Source organism: Cervus canadensis, chromosome 26 (genome assembly GCF_019320065.1).
Source record: "Cervus canadensis isolate Bull #8, Minnesota chromosome 26, ASM1932006v1, whole genome shotgun sequence".
NCBI lineage: Eukaryota > Metazoa > Chordata > Mammalia > Artiodactyla > Cervidae > Cervus > Cervus canadensis.
The window spans coordinates 46,970,558-46,991,852 of record NC_057411.1 but is presented as its reverse complement, the minus strand read 5'-3'; the positions used below and the strand labels follow the sequence as shown (position 1 = coordinate 46,991,852).

The window sequence follows — 21,295 nt, the reverse complement described above, 5'->3', positions numbered from 1 at the left end:
AATTTTTGCCTTGTTTTATTCTCCTAAGTTCCCTCAGTAATGCTGTTGGCTTTGTTAGCTAGTTAAAGGAGTCATCCAGTTGGTTGTTGTATTCCAGACCTGAAATACTTACCAGATCGGAAGCAGTCTGGGAAGCAGGGGTTTTATGTTACCCAAAGTCTTGTATTTTACTCTCTGCTTCTATTTTTTTCTTCTTTTGTAAAATGAAAACAGTTTCCTTATGTCCCCAAAGACCATTGGAGGAATTTGACTAAGTCTGACCAGATAGATGGTTTGAACATTTTTTGAGGTTTGTAGAGAACTGGCATTTCTGTACTAGGATTATGTTGGTTTGAAAGAAGTAAATGGCTTGCCAGTGTAGCACCACCCTATATATAACATATTTATTTCACAGACATTTACACTGTTAGACAATTTCGTCATATTCTGACTAAAAATTATTTTAGATACATACTATAGTATTATTTATATATACTACTTTTATGTTAAACTTTTTTTCAGATATTAAGGAACGATTCACAAATTATGTGCTTTTGCTAATAGTATGTCTGAGAAACATGGAGCAGTTTTCTTGGAATCCAGGTAAGGAAGTCTTAACAGTTATGGTGCCTTTCAGTTTTGCTCCTGAGCGAAAAATCATTCTCTTCCATGGAATAAAATGAGTACACAGAAAAGTGCAGAAAACTCCAGAAGCCTTTAGCTGGTCCACTCTTCACGTGTAGGATGGGTTGACTGTGCTCTATGGGGTGGTGGGAGCTAGACCCCCCACAGTAGTCTTTGGCCCAGCATGGTACCACTGGTAAAGAACCTGCCTGCCAATGCAGGAGACGCAGGTTCGACCCCTGGGTGGGGAAGATCCCCTGGAGCAGGAATGAGAACCCACTCCAGTATTCCTGCCTGGAGAAGCCCGTGGACAGAGGAGCCTGGTGGGCTCCAGTCCGTGGGGTCGCAGAGAGTCAGACATGACTGAGCGCACGCACACGGCTCCCACGGACCACACCGCACCTCCGCAGCCTGTGCCCAGTGACCCTGCTCAGCCCTGCACCGTAGATGCTTTTCTCTCTCATAGACGAGGAAACTGGAACTTAGTAGACAGTTTCCAGCGTCAGGTAGCCAGTCAGTGGCAGAGCTGATTGTCCAAAGAGGTCGAGGTGCCCTGACTGAAGCTCAGCACCTCCTTCCTGGTCAGCAGGGGGCCCCAGCCCTGCACCCTCCACCCGCCGCCAGCTGCCCCAGGGTGGGATTGCCGCGGGTCCCCGCCAACATTCCTGATTTTCCTGCTCTGTCCCACTTGTGTATCCTTCTTCAAGGCCTAAGCAGATTATCCTGATGTTTGCATTTGTTAATCAGGCACTTGGTACTGAGTTGATGTTTTAATAAATACAGTAAAGGTGAGCAAATCTGGCAGGTTACCTCTGTGTGACGGTGAAATAAAGGATGGATCAGTATCGTTGAATCTTAGTGATCAAAGAGAGGAAAAAACGGTTCAGTTGACTTTAGCACATTGTCCTCCCAGTTATCTACCATCACTCTGAGGCAGCCCGAGAGGTTTAGACGGAGCCTCCTCACTCACCATCCCACCAGTCGTCCTGTACCTCTCCCCAGGGAGAGGCCGGGCTCCGCTAACCCTGGCGCCCCCCTCAAGGCTTCCTCTGTACCAAGCACAGAGTAAGCACTTGTTGAATGACTTAGCCTTTAGCCTGATAAGATATGACTCTTCCTGATAATTAATTCTATGCCGGTTCTCTCTCCATTATCACTTGTTGAAAATGTTACAGTTTTACCCTGTGGAGAATGCAGATTTCTCTGGTAGCCTATGATAGGATGTTATGGACTCTATTCATATTAAGAGATGTAACTGTCTCTCTTCTCTCCTACTTTATAGATCATCTCTGGGTGTTATTTCCAGATGTCTGTATGGTGGTCGCGTCAGAAATTGCTGTGGATATTGTAAAACATGCTTTTATCACAAAGTTCAATGACATCACAGCAGATGTATGTATTTTAATAAACAATTCAATGTTTGGTGTTGACTTCTGATTAGTATCATAAGGTTGTAGAATAGCAAGTTAAATTTACTGAATTTATGAGTACGATAGAAAAGTACTACAGTTTTAAAGTTAGAATTATAATTTTAAATTTCTAAAAATGATTATGCTGCCAAAAGTACATTATTTCAATGTTAAACAGTTCTGTGTCTGTACTTTCCAGTAGAGGTATAGACTGACCAGTAGTTGAGATCAGGGTGTCTGTCACTAACTAAAACCATTATAAACTGTTGATACCATCATAACCTGTCTCATTAAACTTTTAAAAATCACGTTCCTATTTAAAATATTAGATATCAGAACCTCTCTCTTTGACTGGATTGTTTAGTATTTTATATTTTAAAATTGGTTTTCTTTTCTCCTGTGATTATGAATAGGTTTTTGGTAAGTCCTAGAAGACAAGCACCTTATATTTTTCTACTGAAAACATTTGTTGGAACTTTGAGAGATTTGTTTTATGTTACAGCCAGGTATTTTGTAGCATTTCCAAAAATAGAAATGTGGCTGTAGGCTTGATATAAACAAAATGAAGCCTACTCACTGAGTCATCCTACCAGTCTAGTTTTCAAGAGCAATGCTCATTCCTAACCTAGGACCAAAATGAATAGTGATTTACCAGTATCTCAATTTGGTTTGGGTTGTGCATGCTTATTGTCATATTTTAAAAGACACAGACCTACAATGCAGTGCGGTTGCAGCCGCTGCAGTTGATGATGGGGTTCCGGCATTTCTGAGTGTGTTAGTATCCTTGAATAAAAGATGATCATGCAGTTTTTTGCAAAGACCGGATATAACAATTTTACCCTTCACTGTCTTGGCTTCCTCAAAACAGGAATCCCTTTTCATGTGACATTTTCTCAGCAACCGAAGTCAAAGCTAATAGCCTTGATTCAAATATTTAGTGTGTTTTGTAGTGGAAATGACAGTTTGCAAGTGCCTTCAGGACTGCTGTGTTCTCCAACTCAGCTTAATATCATACTTAGCATTCACTCTTCTAAGAAGATATCATTATCATTAGATGTACAGTAGTAATTTTTAAAACTGTTCATTTAATTTATAATTTCAGAATTATTTTCTGTGCCTTGCACTACTTAAAATAGCCACTCTTCCTAAAAGTCTAAACTCTCAATGACCATAATCATTGAATATTTATCCCTCTTTAAAGGAAACCTTTAAAAGGCCTTGAACCTATCAAGGGGAATTGAGGCTCTTTTTCACTCTTATTGTAGGTGAACAAATAGGGAAAAACTACCCAGATGTCACTTGGTTATTAGCACCTCCTTCCTGGCTAGTTATTGAACATTGTATCTACAAAGTAAATCTTTCCATGTTTTATATTTGCACTATATTACTTAATACCTCATTCTTATTTGTCTTTAGGTCTACAGTGAATATAGAGCCAGCCTTGCTTTTGACCTTGTTAGCAGTCGACAGAAAAATGTAAGCATTATATATAAAAGGCATAATCTGAAGTTAACTGAACAATTGTTTAATTAATTAATAATTAATTTTTTGAATAATAGTTTAATATAGCATGGGATATTAATTAAGGGAAAGTTAGGTAAACCACCTTATTTCTGTTCTTGACACTAAACATTTACAAAATAATAAAAATAATGCTAATATATGGTTTCTACAGCATTGAAGCAGTTATGCAACTTTGTATTTTAAAGTTCTTATGAATATTTAGGTCACTCCATTGTTTTACTAAATTTCAATATAGGTACTAGGGTCTCTTCTTGCTCACAGTCTCACCTGTTTAGAATATTTGCTGGTGATGAATGAACTGTACTATTTTTTTTAAGTTTGAAACATTTCTTATTTTAATTACAGTAACAATAAGAAACATTACATATAAGCACAGACAGCATTCCTGTACCTGACTTTTCTGATGAATTCTGCTTTTTAAGTGCTTATCAAATCCCATAAATCCTTTTCTTCTCTCTCTGTCCAGGCATATACTGATTATAGTGACTCCGTGGCCCGGAGGATGGGGTTTATTCCTCTCCCACTAGCTGTTTTAGTAAGTCCATACGCTTTCTATGATGAGATGACCGTCATTAAAGAATATGAATAAATGGATTATCAATCAGTTTGTTCTAAAATGACTTGATAGTAAAATTAAAGGTCCATGACTTAGAAGGAAATTTTGTTTTAAATTATAATATTTTCCTTTTGGATTTTGAGCCATTTAATGGATAAAAGATGTTAAGGCATATTTTACGTGATAGCTTTCCTAACAATGAGAATATTCATTTTTGCTTCTTCACTTGGCAGTGGTTTTTCTTTTTGAATGGAAATACCTGGTGGTAGGCATTGAGCGGCCACTGTAACACATATTGGTGGGAGTGTGAGTTGATCCAGCATTTCTGAAGAGCCCCATGACAGTATTATGCTTTGATGAAGTAATTCCAGTTCTAGGAATTTCTCCTAAGAAAACAGTCATGAAAGGCAAATGGTGATTTATAGGAAAGGTTATGCACTGCAGTAGCATTTATAGTAGTAAAAATTTGGCAACAGATGAAATAGATTAAATAAACACGATTGCTCAAATGAAGTATTCTGTATTCATTATGAGTACTACTTAAATTTTTTTCCAAAGTTTTTACAAGGGAATTTTCTGCTGTTATACACAGGAAATATCATATATATTTTTAAATAATGGCACTGAAACTTACTCGATCAAAAACATTAGTCATCAACTTCTGATATTTTAATGAATTGCTCAGAAGAGCCTTGCAAATAGTTACTGTAATATTTAATTAGAGCTCTAATAATGTTAATTAAGAAGATTTTGCTGACTGCACTTATATTTGATTGCATTCCTTTTTGGCTAACTATTCTCACATCAAAACAAATGCAACTGTCTTTTCATTGAAGGATATCTGAAGTTTTCCAAAGACGCAAAGTCTCATGGAAATTAAGAGATGTAGAAAGAAGTTGTCGGTCATACTAACTGTATTTTTTACCAGCTTGCCTAACTTTTTTTTAGAGGATGAATGATTAATAGATTTAATGTTATTTAAACTTCAGCAGGACTCTCCAGATAAACACATCCTAAATGTTTTCAGTTGTGTTAGTAGTTTGTTTTTATTATATACAAATATGGCTTTCTTTTGCTTAGGGAAAGGAAGTCCTAGAATTTTGGAAAAACAGAAGATTCTGAAGAGTGAAATTGTTGTTAATGGTTTAAGAGATTGATAAAATAGAATTTAAGATTTTTTCTTTGTTTTCTGCAACTGGAAAAAGGATACTTGCCATGTGAAAATAAACCTAGGCTGCCTTTTTGTTTTTTTTAAGGATTAGTTAAGTGGTTGGATTTAAATGTGGCCCTGCTTTGCCAAATAATAATTTGTCTAGTAACTTACTTACCAGAAAATTCTGATCATAATTAGTATGAATTTTTTAAATTAGTATTTTTAGATTTTTCATCAATCTTCAGTTTATTCTCTGAGTGAGTTTTTATGGTGGTTATACCAGAAGATTTAAGTTTAGTTAATACTTGATTGGCAGAACACTTCTGGGAAATCTGTAGTTTTGAAGGGGATTGTGGAGCTACGTGCAGACCCAGTGGGTTTTCTCCTGCAGTGTTTTTCTCACCGAGCGCCAGAGTGACCCCAGAGCTTTGGCAGAAATCTAGGGCCCCTGAGGAATAAACTGAGGCCTCGGGAACCAAGCTAGTCCTTGCATTAAGGCCAAGAGTAGCAGTGTTTCCTTGTAAATGTTACTTTAAGTCCTAGAATGAGTTCATATCCAAGAAAAGTAAATCAAATCAAGGTCTCAAGGAAATTAGACTTGGGACATATGTATCTTAAAGTTACCTAATGATATACTGGGTAAAAATGAAGTCATTGAAACCTCTTTACTTTTCATATTTCTGAACAAAATTCTAGAACCATATTACTTTTCATCACAAATGTTTGATGACAGGTCATTTCCCCATTAGAGACTGAGACAGAGATTTTATTGGATATATATGGCAGTTCATTCTGTCTAGCTCCTCCCAATTGCTCTTTTATTAAAAGCATTTTTAAAATATAATTTGAAATGTTCTTGTGTTATTTATTTAATTGAGACTCTTCCACTTGAGGATGACATTACTGGACAAGGTTGGTTATTTTCCCTGATTTTCTGTTTTCACCTAGCAGTCCCCACATACCCTAATATATGGGTACATTAAGGTGAACCTGTAACATGTGTAAATATTTTTCAGTGACAGATCCCATCAGATTTATTCAGCAAATTTCCAGAGATAGCGTTGTTACTCTTATGTTTCTGTGAGATAAGTAAGAAAATATAAGATCCCTGGAGGAGGGCATGGCAGCCCACTCCAGTATTCTTGCCTGGAGAATCCCATGGACAGAGGAGCCTGGCAGGCTACAGTCCATGGGGTGCAGAGTCAGACACGACTGAAGCAACTTAGCAACCATAACTCTCCAAAAGAGATAGAAATTTTCTGGCCTGTAAGTAAATTAGTTTCCTAACAATATTTAGTTTGGTTAAACAGTATATGCCCCATAAGGGTTCCCTTTTCTGTCTCCCTCAGCAAGTCCTTGGGGTTCTCAGAGAGTCAAAGAACAAAGGACAGAAAATGCAAGAATGAGGGGCACGCTCACCAAGTGCTTCCAGCCCTGGTGGGGATGCGTGTAGCTAGATGAATCCGTTTATAGTTTCCAAAATAATTTTTATTTTTAAAACTAACTTATTTGTATCTCTGTTAAGTACAGGTAAAAATGTCAGTCATGAGCTGGGTGCAGTGTCTGACTTTAGAGTCAGCGGTTGAATTTGGCATTAGTGGGCATTTTAGATTTTCCCAAAGAATCTCCGTCTACCATAAGAGGTTCCACAAGCAGCCAGGTTCTGGTGTGAATTGACACATCCTATAACTGCTTTCTTGGGTTTAGACAGAAGCCACAGGAATGTGCCCAGAGTGTTAAAGTCGGCATGGAGAAACCTTCTTTCAAATGTTAACTAATAACTTGGTGTGTTTTGTTTATGTGATTTGTTGTTTTGGTTTGTTTCTGGCTAGCTCATCAGAGTGGTAACAAGTTCAATTAAGGTGCAAGGAATCCTGTCTTATGCCTGCGTCATCCTCTTCTATTTGGGGTAAGATTAACTGTTCTTTAATATGTTTTTGGTTATACAGTAAAGTGTAAAGGCAGAGGGCTTCCCAGGTGGCGCTAGTGGTAAAGAACCTGCCTGCCAGTGCAGGAGATGTAAAGTGATGCGGGTTTGATCCCTGAGTCGGGAAGATTCCCATAGAGGAGGGCATAATCCACTGCAGTATTCTTGCCTGGAGAGTCCCCTGGACAGAGGAACCTGGCGGGCTACAGTCCATAGGGTCACACAGAGTCAGACATGACTGAAGTGACTTAACACACAAACACACACATATAAATGCACAATGTAGTAGACGTTAACAGCAACCGGGTCACAACTGTCCTGGGATCTCCCTTGACAGCATGTATCCCCAAATGTATTTGTGACTCAGTTAAACTCTGGCTAAATTAAATATGCTATTTGGCAGAAGTATTGATGGCACTTTATTTTTTTTCTTTTTTTCCCATTTGTTTTTATTAGTTGAAGGCTAATTACTTTACAATATTGTACCGGTTTTTCCCATACACTGACATGAATCAGCCATGGATTTACATGTGTTCACCTTCCCGATCCCCTCTCCCACCTCCCTCCCCTTCCCATCCCTCTGGGTCTTCCCAGTGCACCAGCCCTGAGCACTTGTCTCATGCATCCAACCTGGGCTGGTGATCTGTTTCACCCTTGATAGTATACTTGTTTCAGTGCTGTTCTCTCAGAACATCCCACCCTCGCCTTCTCCCACAGAGTCCAAAAGTCTGTTCTGTACATCTGTGTTTCTTTTTCTGTTTTGCATATAGGGTTATCGTTACCATCTTTTTAAATTCCATATATATGCGTTAGTATACTGTATTGGTGTTTATCTTTCTGGCTTACTTCACTCTGTATAATGGGCTCCAGTTTCATCCATCTCATTAGAACTGATTCAAATGAATTCTTTTTAATGGCTGAGTAATATTCCATTGTGTATATGTACCATAGCTTCCTTATCCATTCATCTGCTGATGGGCATCTAGGTTGCTTCCATTTAGATTGTATTTTAATCTTTTAATGAAATCACTTACTTATAGTCCTCCTTATTTAAGGCTTAAGTTTCACCCATGTTTTCTTTTACGATAAAATTTGCCGTTACAGTCAGTTGTTGTTCTGTGTTTTAAAAAATGTTTTTTTCTACTATGTTTGCCACACTAATTATTAAGCACACTCTAGGCCTTGTCAGACAGTAAAGAATCTGCCTGCAATACATGAGATAATAATGGGTTTGCTCCCTGGGTCGGGAAGATCCCCTGGAGAAGGGAATGGCAGCCCACTCCAGTATTCCTTCCTGGGAAATCCTGTGGACGGAGGAGCTGCAGTCCGTGGGGTCGCAAAGAGTCGGACTCCACTGAGCACACACCACATACACATCAGTGTGAAGAGCTTTGTTTTGCTTTTTTCAGAATTTTTGCCAGATTCATTTCAAATGCCTAAAAATACTATGTACCTTTTGGCCCAGAAATCCCACTTCTGTAATTATAGATATTTTGGAGTTTATCTTAAGGAAACAGAGATATAACATAGTTTTCTTAAGCAGAAACTTTTTAATAGAAGCAACATGTTAGAAGTAATGTAAGTAACCAGAACTTGAAGGCTTTGGGGGGCCCTGTTATACGATGGCCGGCACAGAGCAGCTTTGCAAGCCCCTCGCGGCCAGCTCACTGAGGAGCCACAGCGGGTCGGAAGAATGTTCCGGGTGCATCGTCACTTACAGCCGCGGTGGTCACACCGCAGCACTGGTGGGCGCTTCTGTGTGCCCGGCACTGTTCTGCGGAGAAGGCAATGGCACCCCACTCCAGTGTTCTTTCCTGGAGAATCCCAGGGACGGGGGAGCCTGGTGGGCTGCCGTCTACGGGGTCGCACAGAGTCAGTCACGACTGAGGGACTTAGCAGCAGCAGCGGCAGCACTGTTGTGAGCATCTCACCTCCTTTCTGGACAAACTCGGTAGGGAATTCACTGAGATCCACACAGGTCCTGAGCAGTGGAGTCAGGGCTTGAACCCACACGCTCAGCCCCCAGAGCCTCTACTCCGGCTGTCAGCGCCAATCCCCCACCGCCTTCTTAAAGACACCCCGATTCTGGAGAGCGAGAGGTACAAATAGATGTCCGTTCCGAGCACAGACGACGGCAGGGTCATACTCCTGATGTCGCAGTGGTTGGCTCCGCGGTGTGGCGTTATAACGTTTTGTTGGTTTTCATCTGCATTTGCTGAATGTCTTTGTTTTGTAGTAAGAGAATAAATGTTAGACAATTTAGCACCAGGTAAGACTTCTAAGTATAATTAGTTCTTATGCTAAAAACCAAGGAGTTTTTCAAAACTGCTTCCCTGGGGTGAAGAAGCCTCCAGAAACTTGGGTGTGCACGGGGAGCTGGACCCGGGGCACCGGGTGGCCCTCCCTCCCCGCCGTCCCCTCCTCCCCGGCCGAGCGGGGGCGGTTGGCCCCCGTGTGCAGCGACGGGCCCCCGTGTGCAGCGACGGGCCCCCGCAGCGCGTGGCGGTGTCTCCCGGTTCTAGGTTGGTCTCCCTGAAAGTCTTGAACAGCATCGTCCTGCTGGGGAAATCCTGCCAATACGTGAAGGAGGCCAAGATGGAAGAGAAGCTGTTCAACCCGCCCCCGGCCAGCGCTCCCGGCAAACCGCCCGGTAAACCACAGAACAAGTGCAGAGCCTCCCAAGGTAGGTGTGGCTCTCTGTTCATCCTCTGAATCGTTACCTAGAGAGTCAGTCTGAACGCTCTGTGATAAAAAAATCACTGTTGAGCAGAGCTTTCAAGACTGGATTTTGCTTTGCTCGGCTGTGGATTATTAGTGTTCATGCTGAGATCTCATCGCAGACGCCCCTAGGGAAGAGCTCCAAGCCTTTTTCTGTTTGTCCCTGTTCAGTAGATGGTTGTCGGGCACCTGGTACCTGGCGGGTCCAGGGACAGCTGGGCTGCAGACGAGATGGTCGGGGGGAGAGCGGGTGGATGTGCACTGTGTCGTGGGAGAAGGCGAAGCAGGCTGGTGGGAGGACACGTGGGGTGGGGGCCCCCCAGCTGTGAGGATCTGGGGTGTGGGTGAACGTGCAGGGGCCTCAGGCAGGGGCAGCGAGAGCCAGGGAGGCCAGAGAACCCCGACCCCGGGGGAGAGGGACTGGGGGGTCTGAGACCCCCGACCCCGGGGGAGAGGGACCGGGGGGGACCCGAGACCCCCGACCCCAGGGGAGAGGGACCGGGGGGGACCCGAGAGCCCCGACCCCAGGGGAGAGGGACCGGGGGGGACCCGAGAGCCCCGACCCCAGGGCAGAGGGACCGGGGGGGACCCGAGAGCCCCGACCCCAGGGCAGAGGGACAGGGTGGGGGGGTCAAGAGCCCCGACCCCAGGGGAGAGGGACAGTGAGGGGACCCAAGAGCTCTGAGCCCGGGAGAGAGGGACTGGTGGGGGGCCTGAGAGCCCCAATCCCAGGGGAGAGGGGCAGTGGGGGAACCCGAGAGCCCCGACCCCGGGGGAGAGGGACAGTGGGGGGACCCGAGAGCCCCGACCCCGGGGGAGAGGGGCAGTGGGGAGACCCGAGAGCCCCGACCCCAGGGGAGAGGGACCAGGGGTCCTGAGAGGCCGCCCAGGACTCCCGCTGCTCTCATGAGCATCTTGGCTTCTGCCATGTAGGGAGAGGCCGTTGGAGAGAGGGGGGCCGGGATGCTGGATCAGTCTCGGTCTCTGTGGAAAATAGACTCAGGAAGGCGAGCCCAGGAGTGGAGGCCGGCGGGAAAATGCCCGGCTCTGTGCACAGGTCGGCGTGGGCGCTGCGGGAGACCAGATTCTGGGTGCGTCACCAGGAGCGCAGGGCTCGCTGGGAGCTTGTGCCCTGCAGAGAGGAGTTAAGGGTGGCCCCAGGATTTCTGGCCTGGAAGACTGGAGGAGAGACTGGGGCTTAATTGTTGTCAGTGGACGGCGGTTCCACGTCCACATGAGTATTTATTCAGATGACTTTTAGTTTAAACGATTTACTCTTCCGTGGCTGTGCCAGGCGGTATATGAGACCCTGGAGCTACAGAGGTAAATAAATCAAGCTCTGGGACCTCACAGACTGACAGAGGAGACGGCAGAAGTGGCTGATCCAGATCGGAGAGCAGTGGAGTTATAGAGGGGACGGGAGAGGGGTCCTTCCTGGAGGTGGCGAGGCCTGGACTGAGTCCCGAAGCACGAGAAAAAGTAGGACCCGGTGCGGGGGGCTCGTCAGGAGAGGGGCCGGCGGGGGCTCCACAGTGGGGCGGCAAAGCAGAGAGCCGGGGTCAGTGTCCAGGCGCAGCGTCTGCCCGCGACGGGGCGGGAGGTGAGCCGGAGGGGAGGCCGAGCGGGCGGAGGGGTGCCGGGCGGGGCGCCGAGCTCCTGCCTCCGTCGCGGCCGTGTGTGTGTCAGCGCCCGTCCGGCCCTCCGTCTCACCCGGGTACCCTCTGTGGGGCGTCACTCTTACCCCGATGACGCTGCTCAGGTACGGGCTGAGTGTACAGTTCGCAGTTTGGTGTGTCCAGGCCCCCAGGCTCGGGATGCCCGTGGTCGTTTGGGGTTTCGTTCACGGGTGTGTTTTTAATCTCCGATCTGAACTTCCTGGAGGTAAAATGCCGACTCTAACTACCGTGACCATGCACAAGAGGCACAGTGGTCTCGCGTCTGCTCGGCCCTGCTGTCCTGGGGGAGGCAGTGTTAGTGTTTGGGCCTGGCGGGGTCTTCCTAGGACCTGCTTGTGCAGGAAGATGGTTGTGACACAGGACTTCTGATTTTCCCCAGATCTGATAACGGTGCTATTTGTGGGCCGTGGTCCACATTACACTGTCATATACAATTTTGGATGAGGAAACGGAAATAGTATAGCCTCTTAAGTTTCATTATAAGCTATAGGGCTTATACACCATGCTGTTAATATTAGGCTATTGTTTGCTTTATCTGAAAGCATGGACAGTTGACAGTTTTTTTCAGTCCCACTATACTGGAAAGCTTGTGGTTATGATAGGCTGGTGGGACACCCTTTTCTAATTACACGGGTCTGTTTTTCCACAGAAGAAACCCTGTCTGCCTCAGTCACCAGCCAGCCCACTCATCAGAAGGAAAATGCGATCCCGCTGCTCGTGACGAGCAGCTCTGATCAGCTTCTGACCACCCCGGACGGCGACGAGAAGGACATAACACAGGAGAACTCAGAACTGAAACACAGGTCCTCAAAGAAAGATCTGTTAGAGATAGACAGGTTCACAATTTGTGGAAACCGAATTGACTGAATTCCGGAGCTCCGAGTGCCAAAGATGCAGTCTCGGGGCCCCAGAGGTAGTGCCCCCCAGACGGACAGATGCTGAAGACGGCACTTAAATATTTATTTAAGAACTTAACTTATTGATGGAAAGCAAATCTTAGTGTCCTTCTTCAGTGGCGTGGTCTGGCTGAAGGTCAGGTCACACGGGGCAGCCAGCAGCGACCTCCAGCCCCGAGCCCTTGGACAGATGGATGGCCCAGGAAAGGCCCCTCCTGCTCGGGGAAGCCGCAGAGTCACCCTGGGCCCCGCGGAGCGACCCCACCACCCCCTCCGCCCCGTCAGCCTGTGCTTCCAGAGGACGGGGCTCCACCTCAAGTCCTCCTCGGCGTCGGGATGCGCTGGAGACGGTGGAGCTCTTACATGACGCTCCGTTTCCAGCCTCATTCTGTTCCCACAGTTTTCAAACTTCATCTGCCAAAGCATTTAAAAAAAAAAAAAAAGATAACAATAATTAAACTTAAGATAAATGTTCTTACCACCAGAATACACTTCAAAAGATGTACCTGAATTAATCAGAATAAAAAGCTACCTTAAATGAGACATGATGGATAGTAGCATTTTATAGAGGGAAAGGAAAAAAAAAAACAAACCCTTAAGCCAGTTTATTTAAAAAATATGAATGAATGAAGGTTTGCATCACTGAGAAAATGTTTCCTAGTTTTTCCGTTTTACTCTTCACAGCCAAACGTGAGCTGTGTATTGTGTAATTGCAGTGGATAAAATAGGAATTCCCCGACAGAAAGGCACTTTTTATTCTGAAGAAAGCAGAGCAGTGTTCATTTTCAGGTGGAGTTAACTGGTTTCCCTTTCAAACTGATTGCTTCCTAAGTTGTTACCATTAAAAGGGTTTGGTATTGAACAGGCTGAGGAACTGTCAGAGGACAAAACTGAAAGGTATCAACTTCAACTGGGTTTTCCAAGTCGCGGTTTTAAAGTCAGTCTTGTCCACACAAGACTGGGGCATCGTCTTGCTCGGGCTCCTAGAAAGAGCTGGTCTGCCTGTCTGCCCGTCTGCCTGTCTGTCTGTCTGTCTGTGCGCCCGCGCCTGGCCTGGGTCTGTGCTCTGGGGAGGTGGGCCCCCGGGTGCGTGTGCGCCAGGGCGGGCAGGCTGTCTGGGGAAAAGGAAAGGAGACGTCTGGGGCGTGCGGGTGGCCGTCCGGGTGTGGGCAGGGGCTTGTGTGGGGAGCAGCCAAATGGTGCTTCTTGGTTTTGTTTGAGATCAAGATTCCATTTCTGCTTAATTACCCGTCCATGGCCCACATCACAGGACAGGTTCTTTTCCACCACATTTTATCTTGAGGAGCCTTTCTGCATTTTTATAAAAAATTGTCCAGGGTCTAATTTCAGAATGTCCAGATGTTGCCGTTAACTGTTAACTTCCTTTGATGTTTTCATTGAAGTTCAGCTCTTGTGCTGATATTTCCTGCATGTGATACGGCAGAAGGTAAATTTTAGCTGATTTGTCTTATCTCCTGGGTGAAATGTAAAGTAGGCTTTAATGCTTTGACTCATTCCTCTGAAAAATAAAAGCGAATTTTAATGTGTTGCATTAAAGCTAAAGGAATCTGAAGATGATTGTTCACATAAGGTTAAAAAAAAGAAAATAATACAGAAATGCTTTTGGGAAACCAGAAAGTACTCTAAGTTAAAAACGAAAGACTTGAAATTGCTTTGTGTATGTTTCAGTGAAGGCCCATGTTAGAATTATTATTGTTATTATTATTGTTTTTCCACCTTCTCTTCACCACCATAAGGAACAGTTCCACTAGGAATGGGCATAGCTTGGGGAAAACTTTGCCAAACAAAGCCCTGATCAGAGCAAAAATATGATTTGGGTATATCTTTCAGTTCAGCTTGAATGACTCTGTAACTATGCTGTCATTTTTGGAAGTTTTTTTTTGCAGAATATATTGGGAGTTTGGACTGATGTTCATTTCTTCTGTTAAAATGGCATTCAGTACTAATTTTATAAGTGCATCTTGTGTGAAACTCAATAAATTCAATTTTATAATCTTTTTTTAAAAACGGCCACTGAATTTATTTTAATTATATTGACTGCTATATTTGGTGGAATGAATTTCCCACTCTGTAAGAATTTCCTTCCAATTCACAAGTGACAGGACACTCTAATTTGAATTACTCTTTTGGTTTTAATGATAGAAAAATGTTTGATTTTTATCTTTGGAGAGAAATACTGGCTGGATCTTGATCATAGACCATTTAGTATCTCAACAAATTAAGGTATTTCATTTTGCAGGTGTTTTGAATGTCACACCATGCACTTTTCACATCTGGGAGTCAAGTTGAACACAGTGCTTTGGTTTTAAAAAAAAAAATCCAAGGCACAACATGAGTCAGGCTCATAGCTTTTTCTTTAAGATAGAAGTATAAACACCAGGAATCATTCAGAGCCTGGAGTCTTGTTATAATTAGAAATCGTCCGTCAGAGACGTTCCTGCCGCCCCTGGTAACTCAGCAGTGTTGTGTACTCAGCAGCTAAGTCCTGTCTGACTCCTCGTGACCCCTGGACTGTAGCCCGCCAGGCTCCTCTGTCCCTGGGATTTCCCAGGCAACAATACTGGAGTGGGTTGCCATTTCCTTCTCCAGGGGATCTTCCTGACCCAGGGATTGAACCCACATCTCCTGCGTCTCCTGCACTGGCAGGCAGATTCTTTACCACTGAGCCGCTTGGCAGCCCGACTCAGCGGAGAAAGATATAAAGGCACAAAATAATTTAAAATCCCTACATGTTGCTCTGTTTCCGTTCCATCTACCTGTTTATTCATTTAACCGAGACGTATTAACTCTTCCTGAAGAAGGACATGGCAACCCACCCCAATATTCTTGACTGGAGGATCCCGTGGACAGAGGAGCCTGGTGGGCTACAGTCCATGGGGTCACGGACACGACTGAGCAACTCAATGCTCACTCATTAACGCCTCCTATGTGTCAGGAACCGCTCCTGCTGCTGGGACCAGCACTGAACAAAGTCCCTGCCCTCCCGGGGGGGCTGACGCTCAACAAGTCAGTGAAACAGCAGCTGCTGGGGGCAAGTCACCCGATAACCGGATGATCTCATGTTTATTTCGGTTCTTAAACAAATACAATTCTGTAGCATTTTGATGGAAATCTGAACTATTTTTCCTATTGGAATTCTTAAAATAACTTCATTAAAGCTTCACCCTGCTTCTGTAAAGTAGAAGGAAGAGAAGACTGTTTCGCTCAGTACTGCTCGTCCACCAGCGTCTTCCGTGGCTAAGCACAGTCGCAGCCGGGCACCTGCCTGCCTCGAGGGGGACTGCGTTCCCAAGCCCTTCTTGCTGTTATGAATCCATGGGGTCAGATGGCTGATTCTCACCCAGAGCTGGAAGCTGATGGGTCTCCTCCGGCTCTCCCCTTCCCACCAGCTGGAACCTGGAGGTGTACCCTAGCCAGGCAGGTGAATGCGCAGGGCTCACTGGATGCCAGAGCCTGGGGTGGGGAAGAAACCCAGGCCTCCGAGTGCCTCTGGGAAGCAGAGTTGCCCATCAGCTTGGAGCAGTCAGCTCAGACTGTACATGCCTTCGGTTCTGAGCCACTAAACCGGGAGGGTCTGCATTGCAGCCCCTGTGCTGTGTGAAGTCACGTCATTCGTGTCCGACTCTGTAGCCCACCAGGCTCCTCTGTCCATGGGATTCTCCAGGCTAGGATACTGCAGTGGGTTGCCATGCCCTCCTCCAGGGCATCTTCCCCACCCAGGGATCGAACCTGCATCTCTTAAGTCTCCTGCATGGGCAGCCCAGTTCTTTACCACTGGTGCCACCTGGGAAGCCCATTAGAGCCCACATTCGTATGGAAATCCGAAAGGGCCTATTTAGAGAGAGCTTCACATCAAAGGAGTGGATGTCAGACCTCACTTCCCAAACATGTGCTTCTGCAAATACACCGGATATTTGCTATTTGTTGTTGTCATGAAAAGATAAAACGACTACACTCAGCGGTCAGACTCCCAGCTCATCTCAGCCTGGCTGAGACGACGTTAGGTGTGTCTGTAAGTGGTGAAGTCCTCTTTGTTCATATACTCTAGAGATGATGGGCTTCCTCGGTGGCTCAGTGGTAAAGAATCTGCCTGCAATGCAGGAGACACAGGTTCAATCCCGGGGTCAGGTAGATCCCCTGGAGAAGGAAATGGCAACCCACTCCCGTGTTCTTGCCTGGGAAATCCCATGGACAGAGGATCCTAATGGACTACACTTTGTGAGGTCACAAAGAGTCAGACACAACTTAGCGACTAAACAACAACTACAGAGGAGATGTGCGTTCCCCGTCTCTCAGGCCACTGTCCAGGAAGGATAGATCATGAGAACAGCCTAACAGCACAGAGGACTGGAAAGAAGGGAGTTAATATAGCAAAAGAGTCGCAGAGCCCTGATTATCTGGCAAGTGGTGCCAGGCACTTAAGGGCTGCAAATACCCCAGTGTTAGGGAGGGAGCAGACCCCTCTGATGCTTTAGATTAGGCTTCATCTGATTAAGGAGGAACCCGTGCCACTGAGACCGGAAGTTGTTAAAAAGAAATTGGCTTTCTAAGGCAGTTTGTTTTATCAGAGGAGTTTCCTTAAGAACAGCTGGTGCTCAGCAGGTGTTGTGCAAGCTTGGACTTGCTGTTGAGAATTTCAGTAAGAAAAGAAAGACTTCACACACCGGCAACTGAGTAAAAGACACGTTTTGACTTACCACAGTAAACTTGTCTTTGAAGTTGTTTGATATTTAAAGTGAAAAAGAAGGGAAGGTGTCTGACGATGTGTTTTGCTTTTCACTTACAACTTTCTCTTTGTCAGGTGAAGAAGCTGAGGGTCTTGAGAATACAGTTGGCGCCTTTTTGAGGGAATTAGGTCAGGGATTACTGAGTGTTTAAGCTCTTGAGGGGTGAATCACCTGCAAAGTGGGTGCTTTTGAAACTGCAGTTATTTCCAACAAGCAAATTTTCATTTCATTGTAGATATGTCTACATAAAGATGTAAATACTGAGGACAGTCAGAGATCTTGTCAGGGTTAACCAGATAAGTGAAACCCAACAAAAATGCTTGTCAAGCTTGATGTAAAATAGTCATGGCTCAGCCCCGTGCATGCACAGAACTGAAGACGCTGTGCTGTCAGCTCAGAGTTTATCAGCAGTCTGGCGGGGACCACTTGCCAAGGTTGGGACTGTTATGCCCGATGTCCGAATCCCTGAGCGGGAATAGAGAAGGCTTCCAAGACAGTGCAACTCGCAAAAAGGGAAGTTTATTACTGACTCGAGCCGGGGCCTCTGCCGCAACCAACGCAGTGGTGCAGGGTCAGAGAGCCCCGAGCCCAAGCTGTTACACAGATTTATAGGGTGAGCACACGCCATCGGTAGTTGGTTTAATCGGATTGGTTACAAGTTTGCAAAGCAATTTCATTGGTCAAAACTTTCGCGTGCGCGGGACTTTCCCGGGGGTTTCCGCCCCATTCCTAATTTCCTAATTGGCAAACAGCGGTCAGTGTTAAGCGAATGCTGATTGGTTGCATCCAGGTAGCCTGATAATCTTACCACCCAGAAGTAGGAAGGCCTACTCCTAATCTAAGCTGCCTGCCATGGCGTTACTTCTGCTCGCCTCACAGGGACAACCACAAACATAGCTGCCGCTCCCGGCAGAACATCTAATTCTGACGGGCTCCACCGTTTCCACTGTAGCCCTGGCATCTTGTACAGTTTCTGGCACGTGGATGCAGCTAATACATGTGTATTGGATGAATAAACCTGGAAGTCATTCGGGAGGTTCATTTAGGCTTCTTTGAAAATAGAAGAAATTAAATGGATAAAACAAAGAAAGGAAGGGTGATTCAGAAGTGAACGGAGGGGGAAGCACAGCATGGTTGCACCACGAAGCTTTGTTCACGGAGACATGCATACCTGAGGGCCTGCAGAGTGCCAGCCGTCATGCTGAAAATGCCAGGAAAAACAGCTTTATCCTGGGGGGATTTGGGGAAGGGGACAGGCTAGGTCTTCCAGAGCTTTTAATGCCTTACCAAGGATCTCAGATTCCAACCTGTAGGCAATGAGAGGCAATTAAGAGAGTTTGTGTTTTTTAGTTGTTTTAAACCACTGTGTGCTAAGTAGCTTCAAGTTGTGTCCGACTCTTTGCAACCCCTTGGACCCTCCTGGCTCCTCTTCCATGGGAGTCTCCAGGCAGGAATACTGGAGTGGGCTGCCATGCCCTGCTCCAGGGGATCTTCCCAACCCAGGGATCGGACCAGCATCTCTTACATCTCTTGCGTTGGCAGGCGGATTCTTTACCACTAGCGCCACCAGAGAAGCCCTTAAAACACTATGGTTTATTATGATTAATTATTATATATTTCAGGAGTACAGCATTATAGTTCAACATCTATATATGCCAGAGTGATCACTGCCTATCAAATGAGAAGATAAATGAAAAAGAAAAAACTGCAAGCATACCTCATTGTATTGCATTTCACAGATACTGCATTTTTTACAAATTGAAAGTGTGTGCCCGACAACAAACAAGTCTGTGAGCACAGTTTTTTCCAGCAGCATTTGCTCTGTTTGTGTCTCTGTTTCACATTTTGGTCATTCTTAAATTATTCCAAACCCTCCGTCAGGAAAAAGACTCAAATGAAGGTTAGGGTTTTTTAGCAATAAAATATTTTTTACATTAAATTGAGGTGTATACTTTGGGCTTCCCAGGTGGTCTAGTGATGAAGAACCCTCCTGCCAGTGCAGGAGATGCAAGAGATGCTAGTTCAATCCCTGGGTCGGGAAGAGCCCTGGAGGAAGGCATGGCAGCCCACTCCAGTATTCTTGCCTGGAGAATCCCATGGAGAGAGGAGCCTGGTGGGCTACAGTCCACAGGGTCGCACACAGTCAGAGACGACTAAAGCGACTGAGCACACACACACACACACACACACACACACACATACTTTTTTTCTTAAGACCATGCTATTGCACAATTAATAGATTGTAAGATAAGCATAATTTTGAATGCACTGGGAAACCTGAACTGTTTGAGTCCCTTTATTGTGATGGGCTTCCCTGATGGCTCAGTGGTAAGGAAATCACCTGCCAATATAGGAGATGTGGGTTCCATCAGGAAGATCCCCTCCTGGAGAAGGAAATGGCCACCCACTCTGGTATTCTTGCCTGGAAAATCCCACTGACAGAGGAGCCTGGCGGGCCACAGTTCATAGGATTCACAGGAGTTGGACACGACTTAGTGGCTAAAGAGCAGCAACTTTATTGTGATACTGGATTTGGCCGTGATCCAGCATCCAACCTGCAGTATCTTCTCAAAGGTGTCCCTATGCTTTGTAAACTACAGAGTGTCCCGAAACTTGTCCCAGATCACACAGGTTGCACCGTCAGACCACAGAGTTAAAACCCTCTCCTAACTAGAAAGCTGTTCTCTCAACCCCGGTGCCCTCTGCTGCTTTGGGAAGAGGGCAAAGCAGAGGCTGCTGCTGCTGCTAAGTCATGTCAATCGTGTCCGACTCTGTGCCATCCCATAGACGGCAGCCCATCAGGCTCCCTCGTCCCCCGGATTTCCCAGGCAAGGGTACTGGAGTGGGTTGCCATTGCCTTCTCCAAAGCAGAGGCAGAGACCCCTTATGGAGGCGACTGGTTCATCCACGCCAGAGTAGCAGGACCTAAGGGGAGCAGGGTGTGGTGACCTGGTGGACGTTGGACGTCTAGGATGTTTACCCAGGGAAAGCTGGCTGGCTGTGTGGTGTTGAGTCGGGGGCTTCCTCTGTGTGACACTGCGAACCTCCGTCTCCTCCTCTGTCAACTGGGCTTGATAATATTGGCAGGGCTGTTGGGAGGAGTGAACAAGATAAAGCATCTAAAACTCAGTTTGCAAAGGACGAAACCCTGCACAGGTCCAGGCTGTGCTGACCCGATGCCCCGCGGCCCAGACGAGTGGTCCCCAAGGCGTGGTCCCGGAGCAGCAGCATCTCATCACCTGGCAACATGGGAATGCAGATTCCGGGGCCCTGCCCAGCCCCGTTGAACCCAAAACTCTGGAATCTGTTTTCACAGACCTCCAGGTGATTGTCATGCACGATCACGTTCGAGAACCCTTGCCTAGAGCCATCACCGTGTAGGATGTGGGCCTTACATTATGGGGCCAAAAACAGCTCCAGCTGCTCTTCCCAAGGTAAAGGTTGAAGAGACTAAAATAGAATTGGGGGGTGTGGGGGGGGGCAGAGAAGGTTCTTTTCTGGTTGTTGTTTAGTCTCAAAGTCGTGTCCAACACTTTGCGACCCCATGGACTGTAGCCCACCAGGCTCCTCTATCCATGGGATTCTCCAGTCAAGAATACTGGAGCAGGTTACCATTTCCTTCTCCAAGGGATCTTCCCGACCCAGGGATCGAACTCGTGTCTCTTATATCTTCTGCATTGGCAGGTGGGTTCTTTACCACTAGCATCACCTGGGAAGCCCTAAGTTGTGCAACTGGGCATCAAAACCCTTTGTGGAGAAATGTCTATGTAGGTTCTTCTGCCCATTTTTTTGTTTTTGTTTTTTTGTTTTTTATTGAGTTGCATGAGTTGTTTATATGTTATGGAAATTAATCCTTTGTCAGTTGCTTCGGTTACAAATATTTTCTTCCATTCTGACGGTTGTCTTCTCGTCTTATTTATTGGTTTCTTTGCTGTACAAAAGCTTTTAAGTTAATTAGGTCCCATTTGTTTATTTTTGACATGTATATACTACTATGTATAATACAGATGACTAATGAAAACCTATTATACGGCACAGGGGACTCAACTCAGCGCTCTGTGGGGCCCCAAACGAGAAGGAAACCC

The 21,295-nt window shown here is 45.6% G+C and overlaps 1 protein-coding gene across 1 annotated transcript in view; it reads left to right on the top strand.

Annotated features, from left to right (window-relative positions):
- The window catches only part of TAPT1 (transmembrane anterior posterior transformation 1), a 59,414-nt gene extending 44,924 nt beyond the window's left edge, over positions 1 to 14,490 (top strand). The window contains exons 8-14 of the mRNA XM_043447796.1: positions 502 to 582; positions 1,886 to 1,995; positions 3,429 to 3,488; positions 4,003 to 4,071; positions 7,078 to 7,154; positions 9,695 to 9,855; positions 12,216 to 14,490. Coding sequence (XP_043303731.1) covers positions 502 to 582; positions 1,886 to 1,995; positions 3,429 to 3,488; positions 4,003 to 4,071; positions 7,078 to 7,154; positions 9,695 to 9,855; positions 12,216 to 12,433 — 776 coding nt within the window. The 3' untranslated portion in view covers positions 12,434 to 14,490. The remainder of the gene's footprint in view (positions 1 to 501; positions 583 to 1,885; positions 1,996 to 3,428; positions 3,489 to 4,002; positions 4,072 to 7,077; positions 7,155 to 9,694; positions 9,856 to 12,215) is intronic.
- Positions 14,491 to 21,295: the final 6,805 nt, after the last annotated feature.